The sequence below is a fragment of the Berghia stephanieae genome, chromosome 6 (assembly GCF_034508935.2).
Source record: "Berghia stephanieae isolate SIO BIC M18660-M18661 chromosome 6, UCSD_Bste_1.3, whole genome shotgun sequence".
Taxonomy (NCBI): Eukaryota; Metazoa; Mollusca; class Gastropoda; order Nudibranchia; family Aeolidiidae; genus Berghia; species Berghia stephanieae.
In genome coordinates, this window is record NC_088365.1 from 52,413,271 (window position 1) to 52,439,615 (window position 26,345).

The 26,345-nt window shown below is 36.6% G+C and overlaps 2 protein-coding genes across 5 annotated transcripts; both read right to left on the reverse strand.

The window, feature by feature from the left end:
- Window positions 1-2,037: 2,037 nt before the first annotated feature.
- LOC144975245 (tryptase-2-like) lies at window positions 2,038-13,961 on the reverse strand. 4 transcript variants are annotated; one of them, XM_078919144.1, is made up of 10 exons: window positions 13,802-13,961; window positions 13,147-13,251; window positions 11,428-11,555; window positions 10,519-10,727; window positions 9,020-9,240; window positions 7,567-7,768; window positions 6,183-6,331; window positions 5,214-5,351; window positions 3,655-3,806; window positions 2,038-2,853 (listed from the first exon to the last, which is right to left on the reverse strand). In XM_078919144.1, the coding sequence occupies exons 2-10, from the start codon at window positions 13,217-13,219 to the stop codon at window positions 2,695-2,697; spliced, it is 1,431 nt and encodes a 476-aa protein (XP_078775270.1). In that variant the 5' UTR covers window positions 13,220-13,251; window positions 13,802-13,961; the 3' UTR covers window positions 2,038-2,694. The 4 variants fall into 4 exon arrangements, with proteins under 4 accessions (XP_078775270.1, XP_078775268.1, XP_078775272.1 ...); XM_078919142.1 differs by having other exon boundaries at window positions 11,428-11,558; XM_078919146.1 differs by having other exon boundaries at window positions 13,147-13,254; window positions 13,802-13,868.
- Window positions 13,962-23,869: 9,908 nt separating this feature from the next.
- Window positions 23,870-25,447, reverse strand: LOC144975891 (zinc finger MYM-type protein 1-like). Its single transcript, XM_078920077.1, has one exon. The coding sequence runs from the start codon at window positions 25,445-25,447 to the stop codon at window positions 23,870-23,872; it is 1,578 nt and encodes a 525-aa protein (XP_078776203.1).
- Between the last annotated feature and the right edge of the window lie 898 nt (window positions 25,448-26,345).

Genomic DNA, 26,345 nt, shown 5'->3' on the forward strand with positions numbered 1-26,345 from the left:
CAGAAAAAGTCATGAATTAAGGACGTTCTCCTTTTCTTTTTCTTTTTTTGTCGTCTTTTTCTTTTGAGTGTGTATTTTGTTTTTTAATACATGTTTTCTGTTCTCCTACTTCTCCCTTGATGCACGATGTAATGGCCCGTCATCATCATCATCATCATCATCATCATCATCATCATCATCATCATCATCATCATCATCATCATCATCATCATCATCATCATCATCATCATCTCTACAACTGTCTGGGTGCGTAGTTGTTACTAACTGCTATTGTTTTTCTCTTCCTGTTTTGTAAAATATTCCATGAGTTATTCTATAATATCCCATTTCCCATTCTTGTTTTTGGATGGTAAGAACGGCCCATTTCTATGACTGGGTTTGAACGAAATTGACGTCACTCAGCTTTTTGGTTATTGTTTTCAGCCAGCCATTTTTATGAGTAGTTCTCACTACATTGTATTAATCAGACTATAAACGATCACACATAGTTCTGTGTGTTGATACGTCATACCCGGCTGGCGGATGTTATGATAATAATAATAATAATAATAATAATAATAATAATAATAATAATAATAATAATAATAATAATGGTATAGGTTTATAGTGCGCCAAACATCCCTTCATCAGGAGGGCTCTGGGCGCATAACATAGATTAACTTAATCATTAAGCCCTAACAAAGTACACGAACAACGCTAATTTCACACATAATCAAAAGTCTGTCGGAATAAGAATGCCTTCAATCGACGCTTGAATTCCTCTAGTGAAGACGAAGAAAGTGTTTTAAGTGTTTTTTGAGTGTTGCATAGCATAAATAGGGAAGGTGGTTGTGTCGGACTTTGAAAACAATAAAATCAATCTGGCAGGAGATTGGAATGTCATTACCCTCCCCACCCCTTTCCCCGCCTCACTTAGATGTGATACCCCCCCCCCCCCCCCCCCCACCCCCTTTCCCCGCCTCACTTAGATGTGATACCCCTCACCCCACCCCCCACCCCCTTTTCCCCGGCTCGCTTTGATGTGATACCCCTCACACCCCCCCCCCCCCCCCATCCCCGTGGCTGTATTCCTAAATGTCGTTTGAGACGCTGTATTTTAAATATAAATTTTCGAATTTCAATATATTGGATATTTTGGTGAGAAAAAGGGACGAGATGGGCCTGAAACTAAATGTAAAGGACATGGTGGTCTCCAAGACTGACATCAACACGGCCTTCTTCTTCTTCTCCTTCTTCTTCTTCTTCTTCTTCTTCTTCTTCTTCTTCTTCTTCTTCTTCTTCTTCTTCTTCCTCTTTCAATAAAGTGGACAGACAGACAATATATTACGTGGGATGTGCAAATCCAAGAGAATAATCCAACCGAAAAAAATACAACCCCCCAAAAAACATATAAACACACAAACACACAAACAAACACACACACACAAACACACACACACACACACACATACACACACATATACACACACCCAAACCAAGAAACACAAAAACAAACGTAAAACAAAAACAAAAAAACAAACAAACAAAAAACACAAGGAAAAACCAAACCAATCAAATAACAAATCCGTTATGCCGCTGCAGTTTCGTGGAATAATCTGCCGGATCACGACATGAGAACGGAGACAGATTTGAATAGGTTTGAGAGTCTCTTAGGACAAATTGTCAAACAAATTCAGATCTGTTTTCTGTTCCTGTAAGCATATTTGATATTCATATTTAATGACACAGTGAGACATGTCAGTTTTTATATTTAATTTATGTGAAAAGTATTTTTATTTTGTCGATGAAAAACCTTAAAGGGCTTACTGATTTTAAATCAGATTTTATTGTGAAAGTATAGATCACTATTTTTTTTCAAATTATTATTTTTATATTTTGTTGTCGTTGTTGCTAGTTGTTGTTTTGTATAAAAGATGTATGTATAATATTATGTATTTTTACTGACAATAAATAATGTATTCATTCATTCATTGAAAACAAAAGAAAACAAACAAAAGAAAACAACAAAATAAGAAACCAAACAAACGAGTACAAATCTTTAATGATGTAAAACTGTTTATTGCCAGTTTTTTTTAATGCCGAAGTTTCCAATGAACAAAACAGGCCACACTGTTGTACACTCACAAAATGAATTTATTTTTTGGAGACTCTGCACTTATTTGCAGGTCTGATAACCCGATTCATTCCAGGCTCATTGTTTGAATGGAAACGTCACAAATAAATGTCAATCAGGCATCATGTCAATTTTGGCCAGGTATATAAAAACCAATCAAAAGTGACATTTCAGTTTGTTTTTTTTTTTAAGGAAACAAATTTTGTCTTCTAAATAAAGGCAATAAATAAGTTCCAAGTCCAAGAGTTTTGGCCATAATTTAAATTGACAACCACTCCGGGCAATTGGGCGGGAAGACAGAACATTTTATTATAATCCTGAATGTTCCTCTGAATTTACCATGTTGACATTAAAGATTATTCATTCTTCTGAATGTATCATATTCATATGAACACTAAGGGTATTTTTATCTCTGAATTTACTCTGTAAACCTTAAGAGTCTTTCTATGAATTTACTACGTAAACATTAAATCTTTTTATACCTCAAAAGTTATCGTAAATCGTAAGAATTTCACGCTTCTGTAAATTTACCACGTAAGAATCTCATTTATTTGGGATTCTGTAAGAATGGAATGAGTAATCTATTGCGTGTTAGCCTTTATCCAGGACAACAACCCTGGGACTCTAGTATAAAATCCTGGCTCGGTTCCACATTCCCCTTCTGGGCCTGACGAAACGATACCGAATTGGTAGTATCGATTATCTGTCCCTGGACACACGAGGGGTCCACCGGAGTCGCCCTAGTGAAGAAGAAATTAAAAAAAAAAAAAGAAAGTTATATGGCAAATCGTCTCATGAAGGTATGATCTCGTAGTGAACCTGGTGATAAATTTGAATTTTTAGCTAAACTCATATGTTACCTATCATATCAAAGTGGTGTTACGAGGCGGGGTACAAGAATTTAAACATTTGTCCAGAAAATTCGTCCTTCAAATATCAATCGACCGAAATGACCCCGATCTTGGTAAAAACTCTCAAACTGAAACTTCCCACATTCGATAGTATTTTTTTTTGGCCAAGTTCAAGGTCATTTAAATCGATCGATATTTGAATGACTAGTTTACGGGGCATCATTTTAAACAGGTGTTTGGTGTTTTTACAGAGTACCTCACTGAACTGGCTAATGAAGGCGTTTTCCTTTGTTTGTTTAATGAGATAATATTGATAAGTTTAGATAAGATTCATACGGTTAGATAAGATTGATAATAAAAGATTAAAAATTATAAATAAGCTTGATAGATTAGATGAGATTGATAAATAAGATGAGATTGATAAGAATATAAGATTGATAGATTAGATAAGATTGATATGGTTCGATAAGATTGATAAGATAAGATAATATTATAAGATTGATTGATAAGATTAGATAAGATAATATTGATGAGATAGGATAAGATAAGATTGGTAAGATGAGATAAGAAAATATATGATAAGATTGATAAGATAAGATTAAATAAGATTTTATATAAGATAAAACAAGGTTGATGGGATAAAATTAGATATTGTAAGGTTAGATAAGATAGAAATTAAGTACAACTTACAGAACACGAGCCTTTGCCATTTCCACCAGCACAGAGTCGGATGTCTGACCGGAAGTCGTCGCCTTCGTCTGCATGCTGTTTACAATAACTGGGTTGTCTGACCTTGATGTCGGTGACAAGAAGGTCAGATGATGTGTCTGCATAATCTTGATCTGTAAACAAAAATAAAGTAAAACAAAAGAGCTTTTTCTAGGGTAATAAAATAAGGAGTTACAGAAATGGAGGATTTCGTTGTGGCTGTATAGAAATCACGATAGAATTATAGACAAAATCATTCAATGGAATTCATGAATTGATTGGTGACTCTCCCATGGAGAGTAGTACTAATATTATTTCATTCCCATGGAGAGTTCTACTAATTTCATTTCATTTCCATGGAGAGTTCTACTAATTTCATTTCATTTCCATAGAGAGTTCTACAAATATTATATTTCATACCCATCGAGAGTTCTACTAATATTATTTCATTCCCATAGAGAGTTCTACTAATTTTATTTCATCTCCATAGAGAGTTCTACTAATTTTATTTCATCCCCATAGAGAGTTCTACAAATATCATTTCATCCCCATAGAGAGTTCTACTAATTTGATTTCATTCCTTCCCATAGAGAGTTCTACCTATTTCATTTCGTTCACATAGAGAGTTCTAATGGTTTCATTCAGAATTTAGTTTTAGGGATTTTTCTCTCTAATGATACGGAGTTAGAAGACCTGGGGGAGCGACTTGGAACATGGACCGTAAGAAGTGATTTTAAGTAATCTGGAGCAGTGTTGTGAAGACATTTAAAGGCAAGTTTATAATCAACTCTCCTCTCCACGGGCAGCCAATGAAGGTATTCCAAAACGGGAGTTATATGCTCATTCTTCTTTGTCTGGGTGACAATTCGTGCTGCTCTATTTTGTGACAACTGCAGTCTTGTGACAAGCTTTTTGGAAGCCCGTAGAGAAGAGAGTTGCAATAGTCTAGCCTGCTAGAAAAAAGTGAATCGATGAGCATATTGCAAATTTCTTCATCTAAAAGATTGCGGATATGACTAATAGATCTTAAAATGTAAATTTTGACAGAGTTTTGGGATACTGTTTCGACAAGATGTGTCATATTTGAGTATTTTTCTTAAAATGAGATATTATATAGCGCAATATCCACTTAAATGTGCTCAAAGTGCTTTACAAGGTGGTCCCTGACCAACAGCAACACATGACATGTAGGATGAAAAATAACGCCTATTACTATTATGCGATATTATAATTTTACGGACACTGTTAACGGCCGAGTACTTATTTTACACCTGAGCACGATGAGAAATTGTTAATAAAGAGCCTTTTCCAAGGACTCAACTATGCGCCGTCCAGATCGGGACTCGAACCCAGGACCTTCCGATCTGATGGCGAGTGTCATACCACTTGAAAACATAGCGTTTAAAAAAGAATAAAAGTATTTCGGTTCACTTACATTTTATAAATATCGCTTAAAATTAAGTTTGGATATCAGGTGCTCATCCCGGCTTTATGCATTTTCTATAAAATTTAATAGGTTATTGTTTTTGTGTAGCTCTTACTTGAGGTTGTTCCCCATCCCATGACTTTACAACCGGAAACTCCTATGCCAGTCTGTTGTGAGCTGGGAAGACAGATGGGCATGTGACATCTGTCGAATACGATTGGCTGAGCGAGAGTGATGATAGCGATGTCATTCCCTGGAAGACGACATAATAGGGAATACCGTTGAGAGTTATAAACCAAATAATATCACATAGCTTCAAATTGAATTGTATTTAATCATAAACATCTGATGAGACCAGCGTGTGTACATGTGGATGCCCAGAACAGACGATGGAGCACATCCGTAGAAAATGCCAGGACGGGCCAAGCTGCACTGACCATGACCTAAAAGTCTGCTCCCCAGGTGCTGTGGAGTGGGTTCGGTGTTGGAGCGACAAGCTTTCACTGATGATGATGATGGTGATGATCCGCTTCAAGCAGGTAACAACAACGGGACAGGAAACAGGAAGTAATAACACGAAGTTGAGGTTAGTCTAAGTAAAGTACTCACCATGCAGGTCAGCCAGTCACCCCATGTCTGTTTGTTTATTTGTTTGATTTTAGCAGGGCTTTTTGGTGACATTTTATATATGGAATTTTAGAGAGAGGCTGATGATATTTTAATTGATTTCTTTTATTCTGGTTTGGCTGGCACCTCTTGTGACACATTGCTGCAGATGGGATTGGAAAGAGGTTGGGATATGTCTTAAATTTATTTGGACTTAAACAGTAAAAGGGAAAAGTAAGTACAGAAAGGTCAAGTGGAAAACAAAAGTAAATTTCGAAAGCTATCATATTTGTTTACTTTCATTGACAGTATAGTGATGATGATAATGATGGTGATGATGATGACGACGACGACAATGATGATGATGATGATGATGATGATGATGATGATGATGATGATGATGATGATGATGACGATGATGATGATGGTGGTGGTGCTGGTGGTGGTGATGATGGTGATACTAACGAAAAGCACTTACTGTCATAATTAAAATTTTCGTGAATTTTTATGCTTGATGCTTTCCGTGTGATGACCAGCGCGGAAGAATCGTCCTGGTCATGAAATATTCTGTTAGATCCAGTGTAGATTTTAAAGTCTTCTGCCTGAGCGGGGCCGTCCGTGACAGAGCTGGGGAAAAGGGGTGGATTTTAAAAGTAGATATCATCATCATCATTGCCTTTTCCACCCTGGGTCAGGGTATAGACCACAGACAAACAGTTTCTATCCTTCTCTATCCTGAGCTAACTTATTTAATGTCTTTCCATGTCTTATCACTTCTTGGAATGTTGTCCTTCATAAATTCACTCATTGCAGAAACTCTTCGGTCGTTCAAGCTAAAAAAGGATATAATTTGTCCGCTTGTGTTTCTGTAACAATTTGAGTTTTACCGAGTGGTGTTAACCCTTCGACAACCGAGAGTGGAAATTGTATCTCGAGTGAAAGCGTGCGTGAAAGACATAAAAGATTGGATGGTTTTAAATAAATTAAAGTTAAATGAGGATAAAACGGAAATAATAAGTTTTTATGGAAATAACCAGAAAAGAACAGAAATAGAATCATTGAGCATTGCTGGTTGTCAAATTAAGATTGTACATGGTGGAAATGTCAGGAATTTAGGAGCATATTTATATTCACGATTGTGTATGGACGCTCATGTTAGTAAAGTTGCTCAGATTTGTCATTAACATCTCTATAAAATTTATAGAATTAGACATCTTTTGGATACTGAGACTGTCGAAACATTAATGACATCATTTGTACTAAACCGATTAGACTGCTGTACTGCTCTGTTACAATCGTCACCAAAATATGTAATTAGACAGCTTCAGAAAGTGGAAAATAGAGCTGCTAGAATGGTGACTGGTTGTGGGGTGAAAGAGCAGGTAACGCCAATTTTAATATATTTGCATTGGCTCCCTGTTAACAGCCGAATTATGTTCAAAATTCTATGCTATGGTTTTAAATGTTTTAATAAGACAGTTCCTGTATACCTACAAAACATGGTTAATCTCTATGTGCCGGAGAGAGAACTTAGATCCAGTGGTCAATATCTCTTCCAGGTTCCTCGCTGTAGATCGTCTTTTAGTGAGAGATCTTTTAGTCAGTCGGCACCCATCTTATGGAACCAACTGCCTTCATCCCTCAAAAAATGTCCGACATTTGAAAATTTTAAAAAGAAACTTAATGCACATCTCTTTAGAAACTCATTTGATGTTTAACATTTCTATCAGGCCTACATAGTATAGATATCCTAAATTTCTTGTAGCACAGTGCTTGGTAATTAATTACAAATTGATTGATGCTATTCAAATATGACAGATTTTATGCTTAAATTATTAATTTATTGTTTTGTGGCAACTTACTCGACGTCGACAGTGACACAATGAGCTGCCGTCAGGATGTGAGTCTTGTCAATGATGGACCCGCCACATGATGTACGCGATTTCTTGTTCAGCACATTCACCATCCAGGGAAACTCACAACTCTTGGCCTTTGTTCCACCAATTATACGGAATCCAAAATGGTTGGCTGGAGCCTGGCCACACAAGCCCTGGTTTGGCGCGGCTGAAAGTTACGTCCAAATTAGACTCAGTGTTTCAATACGGTGTGATATGGGGGCGTGTCAGATCCATGAAATTACAGTTAATGTTGAATTGATTTTAAAAATATAATGTTGGGGTTTTGCCATTTATAATGAAACTAAATCCACTCCCCCCCCCCCACACACACACACAAGTACACACACACACACACACACACACATATCTTTACCCCCAAGATTTAACGTACAAACTTAACCTAAAATCTATAATTTTGGCAATTAATTCCATTTTCAGTCTCTAAATTACTCGAGCTTGAGCTGTTATATAGCGCAATATCCACTCAAAGTGCTTTACAAAGACCAACAGCAACACGTAACATGTAGAACGGGAACAAGACGCCTGTTAGGCGATATTACAATTTTTTTTCGACAGCGACAACGCTGTTAACGGCCATGTACTCATTTTACACCTGAGTACGGTGAGTGAATGTGAGTAAATAGCCTTTTCCAAGGACTCAACCATGCGCCGAGCGAGGCTCGAACCCAGGACTTTTCGATCCGAAAGCCAGTGTCATACCACAAGATCACAGAGCCGCAATTGCCGAACAAAACATTCACTGTATTCAGGCGATGGGTCATGAATGAGAAGAATGTTGTATTAAATGTAAGCATTTATATAGCACATTATCCACTAAATGTGTTCAAATCGCTCTAAAAGTACCCACTAAACGTTTTCTTTCCAATTTGTGTCTCATTGTCTCAAAACGGTATGATGTCGGAATCAACTCAATGCTAGAAATATAGACACACATATGTGGGGCAGCCTGACTCAGCGGTACGCTCTTTCTTTCCTATCCGAAAGGCACAAACATCAATACCTGCTGCGCTATGTGGCCTCAACCTAGCTCAGTCTTCGGCGCCGCAATGCGGCTGACGCCCGGTTTATTCCAGTCTTCCCTTGGATTAGACGCTAAAGACAAATTTCCTCTATGGGAGGAATAAAAGGAATTTTATGTATTCATTTATTTTATAGCTGACTCGTCGTGTTGATTTCTATTCCTTATGACGGAGAATCAATAGAATTCCATACACTGTAAAAATCTCCAAGTCCTTTTTTCTGATCATTTTAGTCCTGAATTTTCTTTTTGGCGTCCGATTCATTCCGACATAAAACCGCTTTGAGACGATGGGTCACATTTAACAAAATCTTTGAGGTCAAAAACGATTAATTTAAGATGCCTTTATGAGTATACAAAAGTCAGATAAACGTTTACCTGTGACAGCCCCAGGGACCTTTCCCGATTTGCAATCTTGAGTATTGCAACTTTTAGAATGTTTATTGGCAAATAGATTTGTGGAGCAGTCAGTATTCACGCCAGAGCTACAGGTTCGAACCCGTTCTGTGGTTCCTCCACCGCAAGATTTGCTACAGGCACCCCAGCTGCCCCACGTGTTCCAAGAGACAACGGAGGGACAACTCGCTAGTTGGCAGTTCCTGTTGATGAATAGTAAAGATAAATAGCGTGAGATTTTATACACGTGACCAACTGACTCAAAACAACACATTATTTCAGGGAGGTCCTTAACCCACTATATACAGGTCTGGTGGCCGAACACAATTATGGCCTTGTTTTAACATTGTTGTAATGGACTTAAGACTCAAAATGCGTTCTATGAGGACAACAGACTGTGTTTTGTTTCTTTGTTTGAAAAAGCATCTTTATTTCCTTAGTATAAAAGCCTTTTTAGGTCTCTAATAAGTAAAAAAAAAAAAAGCAGTCAAGCTAAAAAGGCATTAATGACAATTTGTGACGTAATCGTGTTATTGGCTTAAACAATTTAAATCAAAGGTCAAGGTAAGGAGTCATTAATAGAAAATTATTGACTTCTGACCTTCACCTTTTTAATGACACAAACAAAAGGAAGTAATAGGCAACAATGTGATGTTTTTATTTTGTTTGAAGTTTAAATTAAACTGAAATCTACTTCTAATCTCGTCTTAATTACAAATTCAATGTTTAATTTTTTGATATGTTTATATTTACTGACTTTAACGATGATTTTGATAAACACTGAACAAATAACGTTTCTGACGGATAATATTGAATATTTTTTATAGGAAATTGTACATAAGGACTGTTACAATATATTTTTTGACCAATAATATTGAATATTTTTTAACCTCGTAGAAGCAACCTCAAGGTCGAGCGGGTTCTTGTTCCGAAAATCCAACAACTATAAACGTTTAAGGTTACACACATTTTTGTGTGTTGGTCCGTTATACTTCCGGATGGCAATGTTGTGAGCTTCTTAGCCAAGTGCATATTATTATAAGACCGGTCATAGATGCCTGTGATTCAATCTTCTTGGTCAACAATATAAATATGATCTTGTTTTGACTTTTATACATTCTGATCACATGACATATGAAAAGTTCTAGTCAGCATGAAGAATAAGAAATATCGATTTTCGCCGTTGCTGGGCGGCGTGACACCAGACTATTGAATCCAATTCTTCAAGCAGGATAACGCAAGAATTAATTCAGATTTTATGACCAGACAACGCTTTGACGTTTGAAGACGAAGATCATGGGAAAATCTTAACTGTGAGTTGTAATCATTAGCTCAACTAATGGAATCGTTTGTTTCCTTGAGCACTTCTAACAACAACTCACTTTTCACTTTCCTTTGGTGATCGTCGTCTGCTTTTGTGACGTCATTATTGATCAGTATCGGGACTTTAGTTTACGAAGGTGAAGGTCATACTGAGTTACCTGGTGTCCTTGGCATGTTGACCAAGGTGTTCTCTGGTTCGGAGTTGGATCCCATGGCCACAAGAGACACTACATGCCGTCCAGGCCCCCCAATTTGTGTCAACGGATGAGCCCGAACCCGAGCCCACCTCGAAGACGCCTCCACATCCTCCTGTAACCCAAAGGTAAAACGTCCAGTCTTGGAATTGAGTCAATCCATAGTCCTCATTCTGAAGAAAAGAAAGAACGGATTTATTGGTTTCTATGACGTCACGTGTATACAGATATGTTGTGTTCAGTAGAAGAGTTGTTATTGATTAATTAATAATTGTCATCATCATCATCATCATCATCATCATCATCATCATCATCATCACCATCATCATCATCATCATCATCATCATCATCACTATCGTCATCATCATCATCATCATCATCACCATCGTCATCATCATCATCATCATCATCATCATCACCATCATCACCATCATCATCATCATCATCATCATAATCATCATCATCATCATCATCATCATCATTATCATCATCATCATCATCATCATCATCATCATCATCATCATTATAATGGACAGTGTTACTGCCCTAGAGCAGGTAACAAATCATGTCAATCGGGAATCAAGTCGGATGGTTCGAATCCTTCTCTTGGCAGCGCAATGTTGATTTCTTGGAAAAGGCCTTTTCCTCATATTCTCTCACCGCACCCAGGCTTAAAATAAGTAACAAAGTTGTTTCTGTCAACAACAACAATAACCACAACAACTACGACAACAACAACATTGTAACAGCGACCCGCATGCGTTGTTTCGTCCTACAAGTTAAGTGTTACTGTTGGCTTGGGGCCCGTTTTAAAGCACGTTGGGCACAATAAATGAATATTGCACTCAATTATATGATTTTATTAAAAATTACTTTATTGCAGTATTGTGCAAAATCATTGTCCTCGCTTGAAACCTTCTTGACAGCTTCATCGATACTTTTGACATGAACTGGACAGTATGTGTATTCTAGGTCGTCCTCGGACTGGCACGTTACATTCTCTGCTTGGAAACAGAAATAAATTTACCTGAATTATCCAGAATATTATTATTATTATTATTATTATTATTATTATTATTATTATTATTATTATTATTATTATTATTATTATTATTATTATTATTATTATTATAATAATAATAATAATAATAATAATAATAATAATAATAATAATAATAATAATAATAATAATAATAAATAATAATAATAATAATAATAATAATAATAATAATAATAATAATAATAATAATAATAATAATAATAATAATGATAAATGGCATTTATATAGCGCTTTACCCCGTTGTCACAGGCTCCACGGGCTATACAGCGATATAAACCAAACATATTACAGTAAGACAACTTTGATGGAAAAGTGATACGAATTCAATTTAACAATAACAAAATATGATTATAGTATTGCAACATTATGACGTAAAAAGATAAACTTTAAGCGAGATTTGAACGTTGTCAACGAATGCGAGCATCTCACGTGTGATGGGAGAGAGTTCCAAAAAATGGGGGGGCCGAAAATTGAAAGGATTGGTCACCTATTTTTACGCAATGGCTTAGGTTTGACAAGGATTGATTGGTCATTGTTTGACCTCAAGTTTCTATTGGGTACATATATATTTAGAAGGTCTTTAATATAGGAGGGACTGCTAGTGCTCAAGGATTTGTAGACAACAGTACAAATAGTATAGGCAACTCTTTTCTCCACATGAAGCCAATGTAACTCACGGAGAAGAAGTGTTGCTGACGGGTATTTTTTGTTATTGCGTACAATGAGCCTGGCTGCGTTATTTTGAGCAACCTGAAGTTTACTCATTTTGTCTTTAGCTAAATTCGCCCAAAGGGAGTTACAATAGTCCTATTTAGATTTTAAAAACAAGGGAATTAATTAAAAGTTCTGCTATATGCTTCGGTATTCAATTACGAACTTTGCTTATTTTTTCATTTCTATGTACATAGATTGTATGGTGTTATTCAGTACTACCCTCTCCAACAGTTTTGACAAATAAGGTAAATAATAATAATAATAATAATAATAATAATAATAATAATGATAATAATAATAATAATAATAATAATAATAATAATAATAATAATAATAATAATAATAATAATAATAATAATAATAATAATAAAACTTTCAAACCTCTTTCAAACCTGAGACCTTGAGAAGTCTCCAAGGAATCCCAGGTTTGAAAGTTTTTGATTGATATTTGAAGGACGAGTGTGCTGGCCAAATTTTGAAATATGCGCATTTTGGAGTACGGTAGGTAACTGGTTAATTTATCACCCGTCGCCTTCACACGGTGCTATGCAGGAATGGAACTTGTACTGAATAGCGGGTTTATCAACGTGACAATTCATGGAGCAGGTTCTGGTGTGAGATCAAGATCTAAAACAAAAAGAAGTGTGTATAAACCAGGGCCAGTCAAAGCAAGAAGAAAAAAATACAAGAAAACACACACACACACACACACACACACACACACACACACACACATATATATATATATATATATATTATAATATTATATATATATATTTATATATAACTCAAAGACAGTAATAAAGAAATGGAATTACCTGGTGAGCCAGGTGGTAAGAAAGCGATGAAAATCGAGGCACACAAAATGTAACAAATCCCACGGCCTTCCATTTGGACACACGAGAATCAAATGTTGATTAAATCTGCTGGGATAAAAAACGACCAAAATTCAAGTTTTCAATGGCCATGTAGCCAGGTGACTGTCGTAGTCTGGAAAAACTTGGATTTCTCAAAATGGCCGGATATCTCGTCCTTCGAATATCAATCGGTTTAAATGACTCTTATCTTGTCAAAAGCTTTCAAACCTGGGACTTCGCGAAGTCTTCAAGAAATCCCAGGTTTGTGAGTTTTTGCCAAAAAGAAAGGGTAATTTTAATCGATCGATATTTAGGGCGTGTTTAATGGCCAAAATTATAAATATACGTTTTTGGGGTTTTTTTTCAAAATGAATAACAATGTAAAATTGAATGTAAGCTTCAATTTAATAAACGAAAACGTTTCAGGTTTCCCCTTTATCAACAAAACAGGATGAATGAAACACTACAGACGAATAGTGTTTCATTCATCCTATTTTCTTGATAAAAAGGGGAAACCCGAAACGTCCACATTATCTGTTTTTATTTATCAAATTGAAACTTACATTCGATTTCACATTGTCATTCATTTCGTAAAACTCCGAGCAGTGCCATTTACATTGTGTTTGCCTCCCAGAATATCCCAGGAAAAAGGTATCGAATGTTGTATACAATTTTGACAAGGCAGAGGGTTTGTTTTCACCTGGTTTATATAACATGATGAATGGAAGGCCGTGCGCACCGAACAGATTCCTGTGCATAATTTATTCATCACGCCAAGGTGTGAAGTGTGTTTTGGTTGGTCCTTGGGAGTGATAATAATGATAATATCTACCTGTATAGTCATGGGGAAGTCGGGCAGGTGTAATGTGACAGGCTGCATCAAATCGGTGATAAGTTGGGTTAATGTAGATGATAAAACATGGTGTTTGAATTCTAGAATAGATATGTAACCAGTCGTCTCCAGACGGTAATATCGCTGGTGATTTCACGTCCTCCCCTTAAAACAAAAAACAAACAAACAAACTCAAGCATCTATATTGAGCAATTTCCATTCAAGCTAAAACGCGTTACAATGGGACCCTAACTAACAGCAGCAATTAACAGGACGAGACATGACATCTATTAGGCGATATTACAATTTGTATTTTTTCCCCAAAAAAGACAATTTCCATGGTAAGGTACTATTCATTTGACATTTAAGTACGGTGAGAGAATGTGAGTGAATAGCCGTTTCCAAGGACCCAACTATTGGCCGCTCAAAACGGAATTCGAACCCTGGGCCTTCCTACCCGAGAATGAGTGTCATACCATTAGACCAAATAGCCGCAAGCGACAAGTTTCAAAGACTATCATATTATGAGAAAATAAAAGTAAGGGCATAGTGCATGGTAATGAAGGATTTTAGGATACTACCGTATGTGATGAAATCAAGAAAAGTATGGGCATAGTGCATGGTAATGAAGGATTTTAGGATACTACCGTATGTGATGAAATCAAGAAAAGTATGGGCATAGTGCATGGTAATGAAGGATTTTAGGATACTACCGTATGTGATGAAATCAAGAAAAGTATGGGCATAGTGCATGGTAATGAAGGATTTTAGGATACTACCGTATGTGATGAAATCAAGAAAAGTATGGGCATAGTGCATGGTAATGAAGGATTTTAGGATACTACCGTATGTGATGAAATCAAGAAAAGTATGGGCATAGTGCATGGTAATGAAGGATTTTAGGATACTACCGTATGTGATGAAATCAAGAAAAGTATGGGCATAGTGCATGGTAATGAAGGATTTTAGGATACTACCGTATGTGATGAAATCAAGAAAAGTATGGGCATAGTACATTGTAATGAAGGATTTTAGGATACTACCGTGTGTGATGAAATCAAGAAAAGTAAGGGCATAGTGCATGGTAATGACGGATTTTAGGATACTACCGTATGTGATGAAATCAAGAAAAGTATGGGCATAGTGCATGGTAATGAAGGATTTTAGGATAAGACCGTATGTGATGAAATCAAGAAAATTATGGGCATAGTGCATGGTAATGAAGGATTTTAGGAGACTACCGTATGTGATGAAATCAAGAAAAGTATGGACATAGTGCATGGTAATGAAGGATTTTAGGATACTACCGTATGTGATGAAATCAAGAAAGGTATGGGCATAGTGCATGGTAATGAAGGATTTTAGGATAAGACCGTATGTGATGAAATCAAGAAAGGTATGGGCATAGTGAATGGTAATGAAGGATTTTAGGATACTACCGTGTGTGATGAAATCAAGAAAAGTATGGGCATAGTGCTTGGTAATAAAGGATTTTAGGAGACTACCGTATGTGATGAAATCAAGAAAAGTATGGGCATAGTGCATGGTAATGAAAGATTTTAGGATACTACCGTGTGTGATGAAATCAAGAAAACTATGGGCATAGTGCATGGTAATGAAGGATTTTAGGATAAGACCGTATGTGATGAAATCAAGAAAAGTATGGACATAGTGCATGGTAATGAAGGATTTTAGGATACTACCGTATGGGATGAAATCAAGAAAATTATGGGCATAGTGCATGGTAATGAAGGATTTTAGGAGACTACCGTATGTGATGAAATCAAGAAAAGTATGGACATAGTGCATGGTAATGAAGGATTTTAGGATACTACCGTATGTGATGAAATCAAGAAAGGTATGGGCATAGTGCATGGTAATGAAGGATTTTAGGATAAGACCGTATGTGATGAAATCAAGAAAGGTATGGGCATAATGAATGGTAATGAAGGATTTTAGGATACTACCGTGTGTGATGAAATCAAGAAAAGTATGGGCATAGTGCATGGTAATAAAGGATTTTAGGAGACTACCGTATGTGATGAAATCAAGAAAAGTATGGGCATAGTGCATGGTAATGAAGGATTTTAGGAGACTACCGTATGTGATGAAATCAAGCAAAGTATGGGCATAGTGCATGGTAATGAAGGATTTTAGGATACTACCGTGTGTGATGAAATCAAGAAAAGTATGGGCATAGTGCATGGTAATGAAGGATTTTAGGAGACTACCGTATGTGATGAAATCAAGAAAAGTATGGGCATAGTGCATGTTAATGAAGGATTTTAGGAGACTACCGTATGTGATGAAATCAAGCTTTATCCCATTTACCACGAGTGTTTCTAGTTGTTTTATAAAATGCATACAAAACATGTGGCACAAAAAATATATTATATCATGTTATAGTAATCATACGACACAATAAAATATATTATATCATGTTATATCAATCATGTGACACAATAAAATATATTATATCATGTTATATTAATCATGTGACACAATAAAATATATTATATCATGTTATATCAATCATGTGACACAATAAAATATATTATATCATGTTATATCAATCATGTGACACAATAAAATATATTATATCATGTTATATCAATCATGTGACACAATAAAATATATTATATCATGTTATATTAATCATACGACACAATAAAATATATTATATCATGTTATATTAATCATACGACACAATAAAATATATTATATCATGTTATATTAATCATGTGACACAATAAAATATATTCAACAAGATATGAAGTGAGTAGAAAAGTGCCAGATGACAATAGAGAATAACATTTTTTTTCGCGGCGGTGGTGGGGTTTGAACCTGCGACCTTATTGGTACGACAACTCCGCCTGGCAGGTGAGAGCGTGGCTCTACCGTGTGAGCTATCCACGAACACAAAAATATTCGTTTCACACCCAAAGTCATTTCTAGATCCCTCTCTCACCCACTTCTTGAGATCGCCGATTCGTTCGCCACCATCGCGAAGAAATTTTGACCAGCAGTTAAGCTTAATAGCCAATATTCTCATCACAAACATATAACATAGAAACGCAGGTTCAAACCCCACCACCGCCGCGAAAAAAAATTTTATTCTCTATTGTCTTCTGGCACTTTTCTACTCACTTCATATCTTGTTGTTACCAACATAAGTGCCTGCTCCACTCACTTTTCTGAATTAAAAATTCACCCCATACACCGGAGCATACTCAATGTCTCAATCGTTTCTATGTTATATGTTTGTGATGAGAATATTGGCTATTAAGCTTAACTGCTGGTCAAAATTTCTTCGCGATGGTGGCGAACGAATCGGCGATCTCAAGAAGTGGGTGAGAGAGGGATCTAGAAATGACTTTGGGTTTGAAACGAATATTTTTGTGTTCGTGGATAGCTCACACGGTAGAGCCACGCTCTCACCTGCCAGGCGGAGTTGTCGTACCAATAAGGTCGCAGGTTCAAACCCCACCACCGCCGCGAAAAATTTTTTTATTCTCTATTGTCTTCTGGCACTTTTCTACTCACTTCATATCTTGTTGTTACCAACATAAGTGCCTGCTCCACTCACTTTTCTGAATAAAATATATTATATCATGTTATATCAATCATGTGACACAATAAAATATATTATATCATGTTATATCAATCATGTGACACAATAAAATAATATATTATATCAATAAAATGACCAGTACCTACATATCACTTACGACATTCGTGAAATTAACGATGATCTGCCAGATTGAATGAAATGTCACCAACAGATTTTAAAGTCAACATCTTCGATTTTATACATTTTTGTAACTTTGAGAAACAATATTTATTTACCTCAATAAAATGTGTAAACTTAAGCCAAATTTCATATTATCCACAATCTTCTTCTTCTCCTTCTTTCAGCTTATCCCGCATTTTGCGGGGTTGCCATAATAAATGCCACATCTCCATGCATCTCGGTTCATAGCATCATCTTCCTCCAGGCCCAGTTCTTTCATATCGTTCTTTACCCTATCCATCTATCTAGTCTTAGGGCGTCCCTTTCTTCTCTTTCCCGCGTATTGTATATCCAATACTTTACTTCCCACGTACTCCCTCTCTCGTCTATTTACATGTCCGAACCATTTCAATCTATCTTCTCTTATCTTGATTGATAATTCTTCACTTCAGTCAACCTTCGAATTCGTTCATTTCTCACTTTATCTTTTCTTTTCCAGCCAAGTGACCATGTCAACATCCTCATTTCTGCCATCTCAACTTTATCCTGTTTCTTTGTCGTAGCTGCTGTCTCTAATCCATACAACATTGCTGGTCTTACAACAGAGGTTTATATTTTTCCGGAAATTCGTTTGTCACACATAGCTCCAGATACCTTCCTCCAATTATTCCAGCCTGTCTGTATCCTCTTCTTAACCTCCATCTCATTGCCTCCATCTCCTTGTACAGTTGTTCCTATGTATTTGAATTGGTTTGTGTCTGGCACATCCTATTCTCCTATCTGTATTGGTGCTCCTGCTCTTATCTGTTGTCCGATGCACAAATACTAGATCTTCAATCTTCCTTCCTTTCCAATAACCGTCTCCAGTCCTCCAGTTCCTTTTCCGCCGCAGCATCTGTATCCGTTTTGGGACATACATTATATTTCATGCTATATTGACACGATCTGGAGAAAAAAAGGAATCGAATTTCTAATTTTGGCCCTAAAACTCGTCCTTCAATTACCGTTCGATTAAAATGACCCTCGTCTTGGCAAAAACTCTCAAACCTGGGAGTTCCACAAAGTACTTCTTAGGAGTCTCATATTTGAGAGTTTTTGCCAATATAATTAATTTTCATCAACTATATAATTTGAACGAGTTCTTTTTGGCCAAAATATTCAATTTTACGTAATAACGTTTTGTGGTCGTGCGTCACAAATTACTTATTCTAAATCACGTGATCACGTGACGACAATGATGAACTGCACGTTTTGCTAAATCTACACAGAAAAGTAAAGAATTTGTGTGAGGTGTGAGGTGTGAATGTGCCTCATACGTCAAGTAATACAAACATTCTCATTCTCGGCGTGTTCAGGTGTCTTTTGGACCATCACAGCCACACTCTGGAAAAACACTTTATATTTTAAAAATTTGGCCAGAAAACTCGTCCTTCATATATCGATCGATCGATTTAAATCATTCTCATTTTGGCATAAACTCTCAAACCCGGGACTTCGGTGAAGTCCCAGGTTTGAGAGTTTTTGCCAAGATGAGAGTAATTTAAATCGATCGATATATGAAGGACGAGTTTTCTGGCCAAATTTTTAAATACGTGTATGTATTTTTCCTGATTACGACAGTCCACTGTTGATGGAATGCGTCAACTCTATGAGCTGCTTTTTTAAACACTGTGTTTATTTTACAAGTTAACTGTCCTACTTTGGGAAAACTCGTATTTAAAAATTTGGCCAGAAAACTCGTCCTTCAAATATCCATCGTTTTAAATTACCCTCATCTTGGTAAAAACTCTCAAACCTGGGGCTTCGCGAAGTCAAAGGAATGGCTATGACTAGTATATTGTTGTCGTCGTCGTCGTCATCGTCGTCTTCATCATCATCATCATCATCATCATCATCACCATCATCATCATCATCATCATCATCATCATCATCATCATTATCACCACCATCATCACCATCACCACCACCACCACCACCACCATAATCACCATCACCACCACCACCACCACCACTACCACCACAACCACCACCACTACTACCACCACCACCACCACCACCACCACCATCACCATGGGTCAATGAACCACATGTCAGAATCCCCTGAGATCCACATCAACACATAATATAATATTGTTTAGTTTTGATATACCACGTGATCCATCACCCCACCAAGTCGGAGAGATAAAGAACAGATTTGATCATTGCTGACCCTTGGGTTCAGTATACGTTATGGTCTAGTGGTATGACACTCTCTTTCCGATCGGAAGGTCCTGGGTTCGTGCCTCACTCGGCGTATAGTTGAGTCCCTGGAAAACGCTCTTCAGACACATTCTCTCACCGTAATCAGGTGTAAAATGAGTACATGACCGTTGACCGAATTGTCTTTGTCGGAAATAAATTGTAATATGGTCAGGCGTCATGTTAAGTGTTACTGTTGGTCAGGGACCCTTTGTAGAGCGCTTTGAGTGCGTTTAGTGGATATTGAGCTATATAAAAGATCAAGTTCATCTCTGACATCCAAGTGTTAATATTTAAATTTGGTGTTTGACTGACATTTGTATGTCCCTGTCAAGGATTTTGGCTATCCCGTACATGGTTTGGTTGAACCACACTTGTATGTCCCTGTCAAGGATACGGGCTACCCCCCCCCCCCCCCCGCCCCCCATACATGGTTTGGTTGAACCACACAATCATTCCTTCCACTACTATAATGTAATTTACTATAAGATCTCATCTCGGTTAGACAAACATTTGATTTGGGTGACGTCAATGCAAATAAAACATGAACGGTGACGCATGGACTCTCGATGGCCCCGTCATTATAATTTGCACACGGCACTTCATTATCAAGGGGTGAAATGAACATATCCAAATAAATTCTATTTAAAAAAAAGTCTCAGCCATTGAAGCCTGTGAGGTCAACTTTTATATTGGCTTTTTTAGCCCCTTGAATGTCTTTGCCCATTCTTGGAAGTCAACTTTTAAACGTTCTAGCCCCCTACATGTCTAAAGCCCTGTCTTAAAAATCCCAGAACGGAGAATAAAAAAATAAAAAAAAACACACCAAAAATTAGGGTCCGTCTTAATATATCTCTATATATGTTACTCGATGTGTAAATATGGTATTATTTCAGCCTATTCACAAAGCTGGGATATAAAAAATTGCATCAGATGAATGAAAGCTGCTTTTTTTTCTTTTGTTATGTTTGCATTTAAAGGATTCCTACCTCGACTCGGCCCTAAAATAATCATTCTTTATGCAAATCCTGTATATTATACATTCTAAGACGTCACAGTTTATGCGGCACTTTTCGCACATACGTCATCATGACTGGTCACTTCAAACCCAGCCATACGATAGACAGCCACCCCATCTCCTTCTTCATTACCTTCGTATTCGTCAACAACCCCCCCCCGACCCCCGCCCAATGAATCGTACCGTCTTCAATATCTGAACCACAGTCCACGACGAATCTTTAATAAGATTGAGATTTCGTTTCGAGACGCCATTGTATACAGAAGTCACTCGAATTTAGGTTACTGAGATAAGTAAGTGATGTTAACGAAAATAGTGGACTGAGAAAAAAATACACTTGGAAAAACATTTGAGATGTTGAAAAATTTCTTGAAAAAAATATTTTACGTGACTTCAAACTCAAACTAGTACGCCATACACCGTTCGCTGTAATGTCAAAAGAAAACAAGTGGTCAATATTTATGTATCTTTCACTTTCATGTCTATGAGAAAGGCCCAGGGATAGCAAAATGAAGGAAAACTCTGCCGGATATGTCCGATGTGTCCACCTTGTAACTTATCAAATTAAGAAATTTAAGGAGCAGACATCGGTGTAAAATAAAATAAAGAACTGAACAAATGTGTATGAAAGGTGCCAGACAAAGCAGGAAAGAAAAATACAAGAAAAAAAACACATCCCAAAAAATCAGCCGACCTCGACTGGGGATCGAACCTCAGACCTTTTGATTTCCGCAGAAGGTCTGAGGTTCGATCCCCAGTCGAGGTCGACTGATTTTTTGGGATGCTTTTATTTTCTTGTATTTTTCTTTTTTACTTTGTCCGGCACCTTTCATACACATTTGTTCAGTTCTTTATTTTAAGCGTAGGTTAACCCCCTGTCGGATTAAATGTCCAATGCGCCTACAACATGACGTCATGGACTATGGATCACATTATATGAGAAAACCATTCTACGACTAAGGATGTTACAAGTTTCTAGATTCGAGATCATCTTCCCCATCGCTTAAAATGCAGTGCCAGTATTGGACTTGATAAGGCCCTAAGCAATTTGAAATGGCTATAGGCAATGAATGTACAGATATTTTGGAGGCATTCCGGGACCCGTGCTTGTAAAAAACTCTTTATGATTCATGGGTTGATATTTGATCCACAGATTTACCCATAGAGCGTATATATGACAATTGTTCACGAGGACAACCATATTTCGAAAGCGCTCAAGAAAGTTGGGGCCCGAGGCTATAGCCTGTGTAGTTTATAAGTAAATCCTAATCTATTAAAACATTTTCGATTTTGTAAGCATAACATAGGCCTAAAATGCGATAATTTTACAATCTGACTGTCTCTACAGTGGCTGGTGTATGGCGTACTCGTTTGAGTTTGGAGTCATGTAAAATGTTTTAATGAAATCTGTCAACATCTCACGGAGTAGCTAGCAAACGCCAATTAATTCAAATTTCTTGTACTTGAAATCTCAAGCTACTAATTATAATATTATTGTAGATTAAAGTGGCTTCCCTTAATTTTTTGAAGAGTTCTTATATTTTGACAAGTCTTGAGATGTAGATTTAATGGAGAAAACGATCGTGTTTGTACGGGCTTGAAGATGTGTCAACATTTTGTCCAATATTTGTTTTAGCATGAGAGAGTTTCATTAAATATTCGATAGACACTCAACACTGATAGAATGTCAGTCATTGGTGTCACAGTGGTTTGCTTGATAGCGTTTCAAAATAATGCGTGAATGATGTGGGTTTGAACCCATGATGACACCTTTTAAAATAATAAGATGAAAGTTGTCCTTCTGAATCAAAAAGGCAAAGAAACCGGAGTTTATCCCAGTTTCTATTACGTTAACTGGACAGTAAAAATTCATTCAGATATTTTAGCATTTTGATGTTTGGTGCGAATCAAATGTCAATTTCTGTCCGAACTACTTCAGGTCCAGTCCACATTTACTGTATAATGAGCACGTAGTTGAGTGTAATGATGCGACTATGAGAAAATTGGGTAACATTATATTTGAAAATATTGTGTTTTTTAAAATGAGAATAGTCCTTAAAAAAGTTAATTCTAGTTTACAGGAAGAAACAAACAAACACATTAAAAAAAACAACAAAATAAACACCCACACCCAAAAAACAACAACAAAAAAACAAAATACAAAGAAAGAAACAAACACACACGCACACACGTACACACACACTTATATATATATATATACACACACACACACACACACACACACACACACTAAAACAAACAAAAAAAAAACTACCTAAAAATCAAACAAACAAACAAAGAACCGAATTCAAAACAAAACAAGACAAAAAGACAAAACAAAAAACAAACAAAACAAAACAAAGCAAAACAAAAGAACAACATATATCACAACAAGAATAAGAACAAGAACAACAACAACAACAACAACAACAACAACAACAACAACAACAACAACAACTACAACCACAACAATAACAACATCAGCAACAACAACAACAACAAACTAAAAAGCAAAAATAAAAACACGGAAATAAGACGAACCAATGAAATAGAGAAAAAGCAAACAAATGGACCAAAAAATAAAGAGACCAAAAGCAGGGGCGGTTGGTCACCTTGTATTTAAGGCGGCACAAATCCGAAATACAGTATCAAATTTTATTGGTCTAGTTAATTTAACTAAATTTGACCTACTTTGTATGTGTGTGTGTGTGTGTGTGTGTGTGTGTGTGTGCGTGTGTGTATGTGTGGAGGGGGGTATTGCTTGTCTTTATGTGAGCATATGTTTGCATATGTGCGTGTATTTGTGTGTGCGTGTATGTGTATGTGTTAGAATATTAACGAGACTTACTCACGTCAATGGCGTGTACTATTTGTACAAGAGGTCCATTCGTCGATCTTTCTGTAAGGCAAAATGGTCTATGACTCGATTAATGAAGTTGTTAATAGATCCTATCGTATCCTTATGGATTGTGATGCAGGTCAGAGCTTTGAGACGATCCTGGCCCATTGTGGCACGTGAAGCTGTTTTAATCCTTTTCAGAGTACTAAACGATCTTTCTGCCTCCGCTGTTGTCATTGGTGTGGTAAGCGCTATCTCCAAAAATTTCGTGACTTCAACGAATGTTGTTCCTAATTCAGAGGTGCATATCAATCGGTGCAACTCGATCATTGATTCGCATTGAGTAAAGGTATTATTTGAATAAAGAACTTCTAATTCTGTCGTCAGTTTAGGTTTATGAAGAATTGGGTAATATGTTACTGCTTCTGATATTAAATTTGTGGGAAAGGAATGAACGAAGGTCGGAAAATTGTCTACATTGAGGAGGTTAAATGAAATGACTGCGTTATGCTGACTAAACCTATCGGTAATTTGATTTGCTATTATGTCGCATGCTTCAATGGCTGCCAACTTATTTTCACTTCTGTCATCTCTTCTTCTTTTAGCTTGATGTTGCTCTTCTGGTAAATATGAACTGATTTCCATCCTAATGGAAGAAACTGCATCCTGAAATGTGTTTATTGCCCTTTCACACATGTGCAAATCAAGTGGGCGTCTCTGGAGTATTCCAAATAATATGTCAACATTCATAAAGATTTTGTTGAAAACATTGAGGAAAAAAACGAATGTTTCATTTGTTAAAATGTTTAAAAGGCCAGATGCTTTTTGAGTTGTATCATCGTCCCAATCTTTGTCTAATATTTTCTCAAAAAGGCTGATAAGTTCCTCCTTCTGGGCCGCTATACTAGCAATAAGACGGGATTGGAAATTCCAGCGAGTCTCTGAGGGCGTGGGTAGGGCGCGTTGGCAAAATTGACGGAAGGCGTCGACTCGTTTTGAAGAATGAGAGAAAAAAGTGGAAAATGCTATAATGTTTGCAAAGAAAATTTTACAGCCTCTAATACGTGAACACGCTTGTTTTAATACTAAATTTAACTGGTGGGCGTAACAATAAGTAAAAACAGCGTTCGGAAATGTTTCTTTGAGCTTTGCCTGAACCCCAGAAAGTCGGCCAGACATCACAGCTGCTCCATCATATGTCTGAGCAATTAATTTCTCCTTCACATCTAGTTTCTCAAGAGCTTCCGTCAGAGTTGTTGCTAGTCCGTCAGCTGTCCTATCACTGACTTCAACAAATTCTAAAAACCTTTCAACCAGTTTCCCTTCCTTTAAAAATCTTAAAATAATAACGAACTGTGTACGTTTTCCTGCATCCGTGGCCTCATCTGCTTGAACCGAAACAAACTTTGTATTTGTAATATCACTTTTCAATTCTTCCAAATAAATATTGTAAATACAGTTTAGGAGCTCGTTTTGCGTCTCCTTAGACGTATCGCGCGCTACAGTTGCTGTCTCCAAATGATTTGCAAGCAATGGATCATTTTTAGCATCTCGCTTTATAAGATCTAAAAAAAACTCCACGATTGTATGATTCAGTGCTTTCATCATGACCTCTAAGGGCTATTTCATGTACACCACAAAACAAAAGAGCATCAATTATCTTGGATAAAACTTGTCTGTTAACTTTCACCTGTTCATTATAACGACTCACAGACGCAGCATGTCCTGTTTCCAACTGATTTCTTATGTCTACAACGTTGAAAAGTTTATATTTAACAGCATTTGTGACATGGCTTTTTGATTCAGAATGTTTCTTCAGTGCCTGAGAGATGTGCGCAATATCACTGAACCCTCCTGTTGTCCACTTAGAGCATACATCACCAAAAATCAAGCAATAAAAACAATGAAGCGTTTTACGGCTTTCACTGGCAGTAAGCCATTCAACAGTTTTAAAATAATCATTATTAAATCGGCGCTGTCTCCTCGGTGTGTTAGAAACTAAGTTAAAATTCACTGGTTTGTGTGGACCTAAATCTTTCACCACTATTTTCTCTTGAGGGGATAAGTGTCGGAATCGATTTTCAATTAAAAAATCAACATGATTCATGATTGGTTACAAATTACAGAAATAACTTTTAAAATTAAATGATTCAAGAAATTTTCCAAAGATAAAAACAGGGAGGTTTCATAAACAATGACAACAGCGATAAGACATTTTCTCTGAATACTAACGGTATGGCACACAACTTTAGAATAATTAAAATTAAAAATACACATTAAATTCCAAACGCAAAGCACTTGTTAACTTCACACACAATCAGCGACATCTTTATAATTATTCTATTAGTAGTAGAAAAGGCACACAATACAAGTTGAGTAGTGATCGGTTGGGAGTGTGTGGGGATGAAGGACTCCGTTGGGTCAGGGATTTTTATTTATAGAACCATGGGGCTCTTCTCGGTGCATACTTTGTTTACTGTTCTTTTTTATATTTAATATATAT

Bases quoted from the DNA above. Each gene is read 5' to 3' on its own strand.
- LOC144975245 (XM_078919142.1), bottom strand. From the start codon at position 13,219: ATGGAAGGCCGTGGGATTTGTTACATTTTGTGTGCCTCGATTTTCATC. The intron at 10,728-11,427 runs GTAATTTTTAAT...TCTTTTCTTCAG, and splicing joins TTGCACAATACTGCAATAAA to AATGAGGACTATGGATTGAC. The intron at 5,352-6,182 runs GTAAGTGCTTTT...GTCGTCTTCCAG, and splicing joins CGAAAATTTTAATTATGACA to GGAATGACATCGCTATCATC.
- LOC144975891 (XM_078920077.1), bottom strand. From the start codon at position 25,447: ATGAAAGCACTGAATCATACAATCGTGGAGTTTTTTTTAGATCTTATA.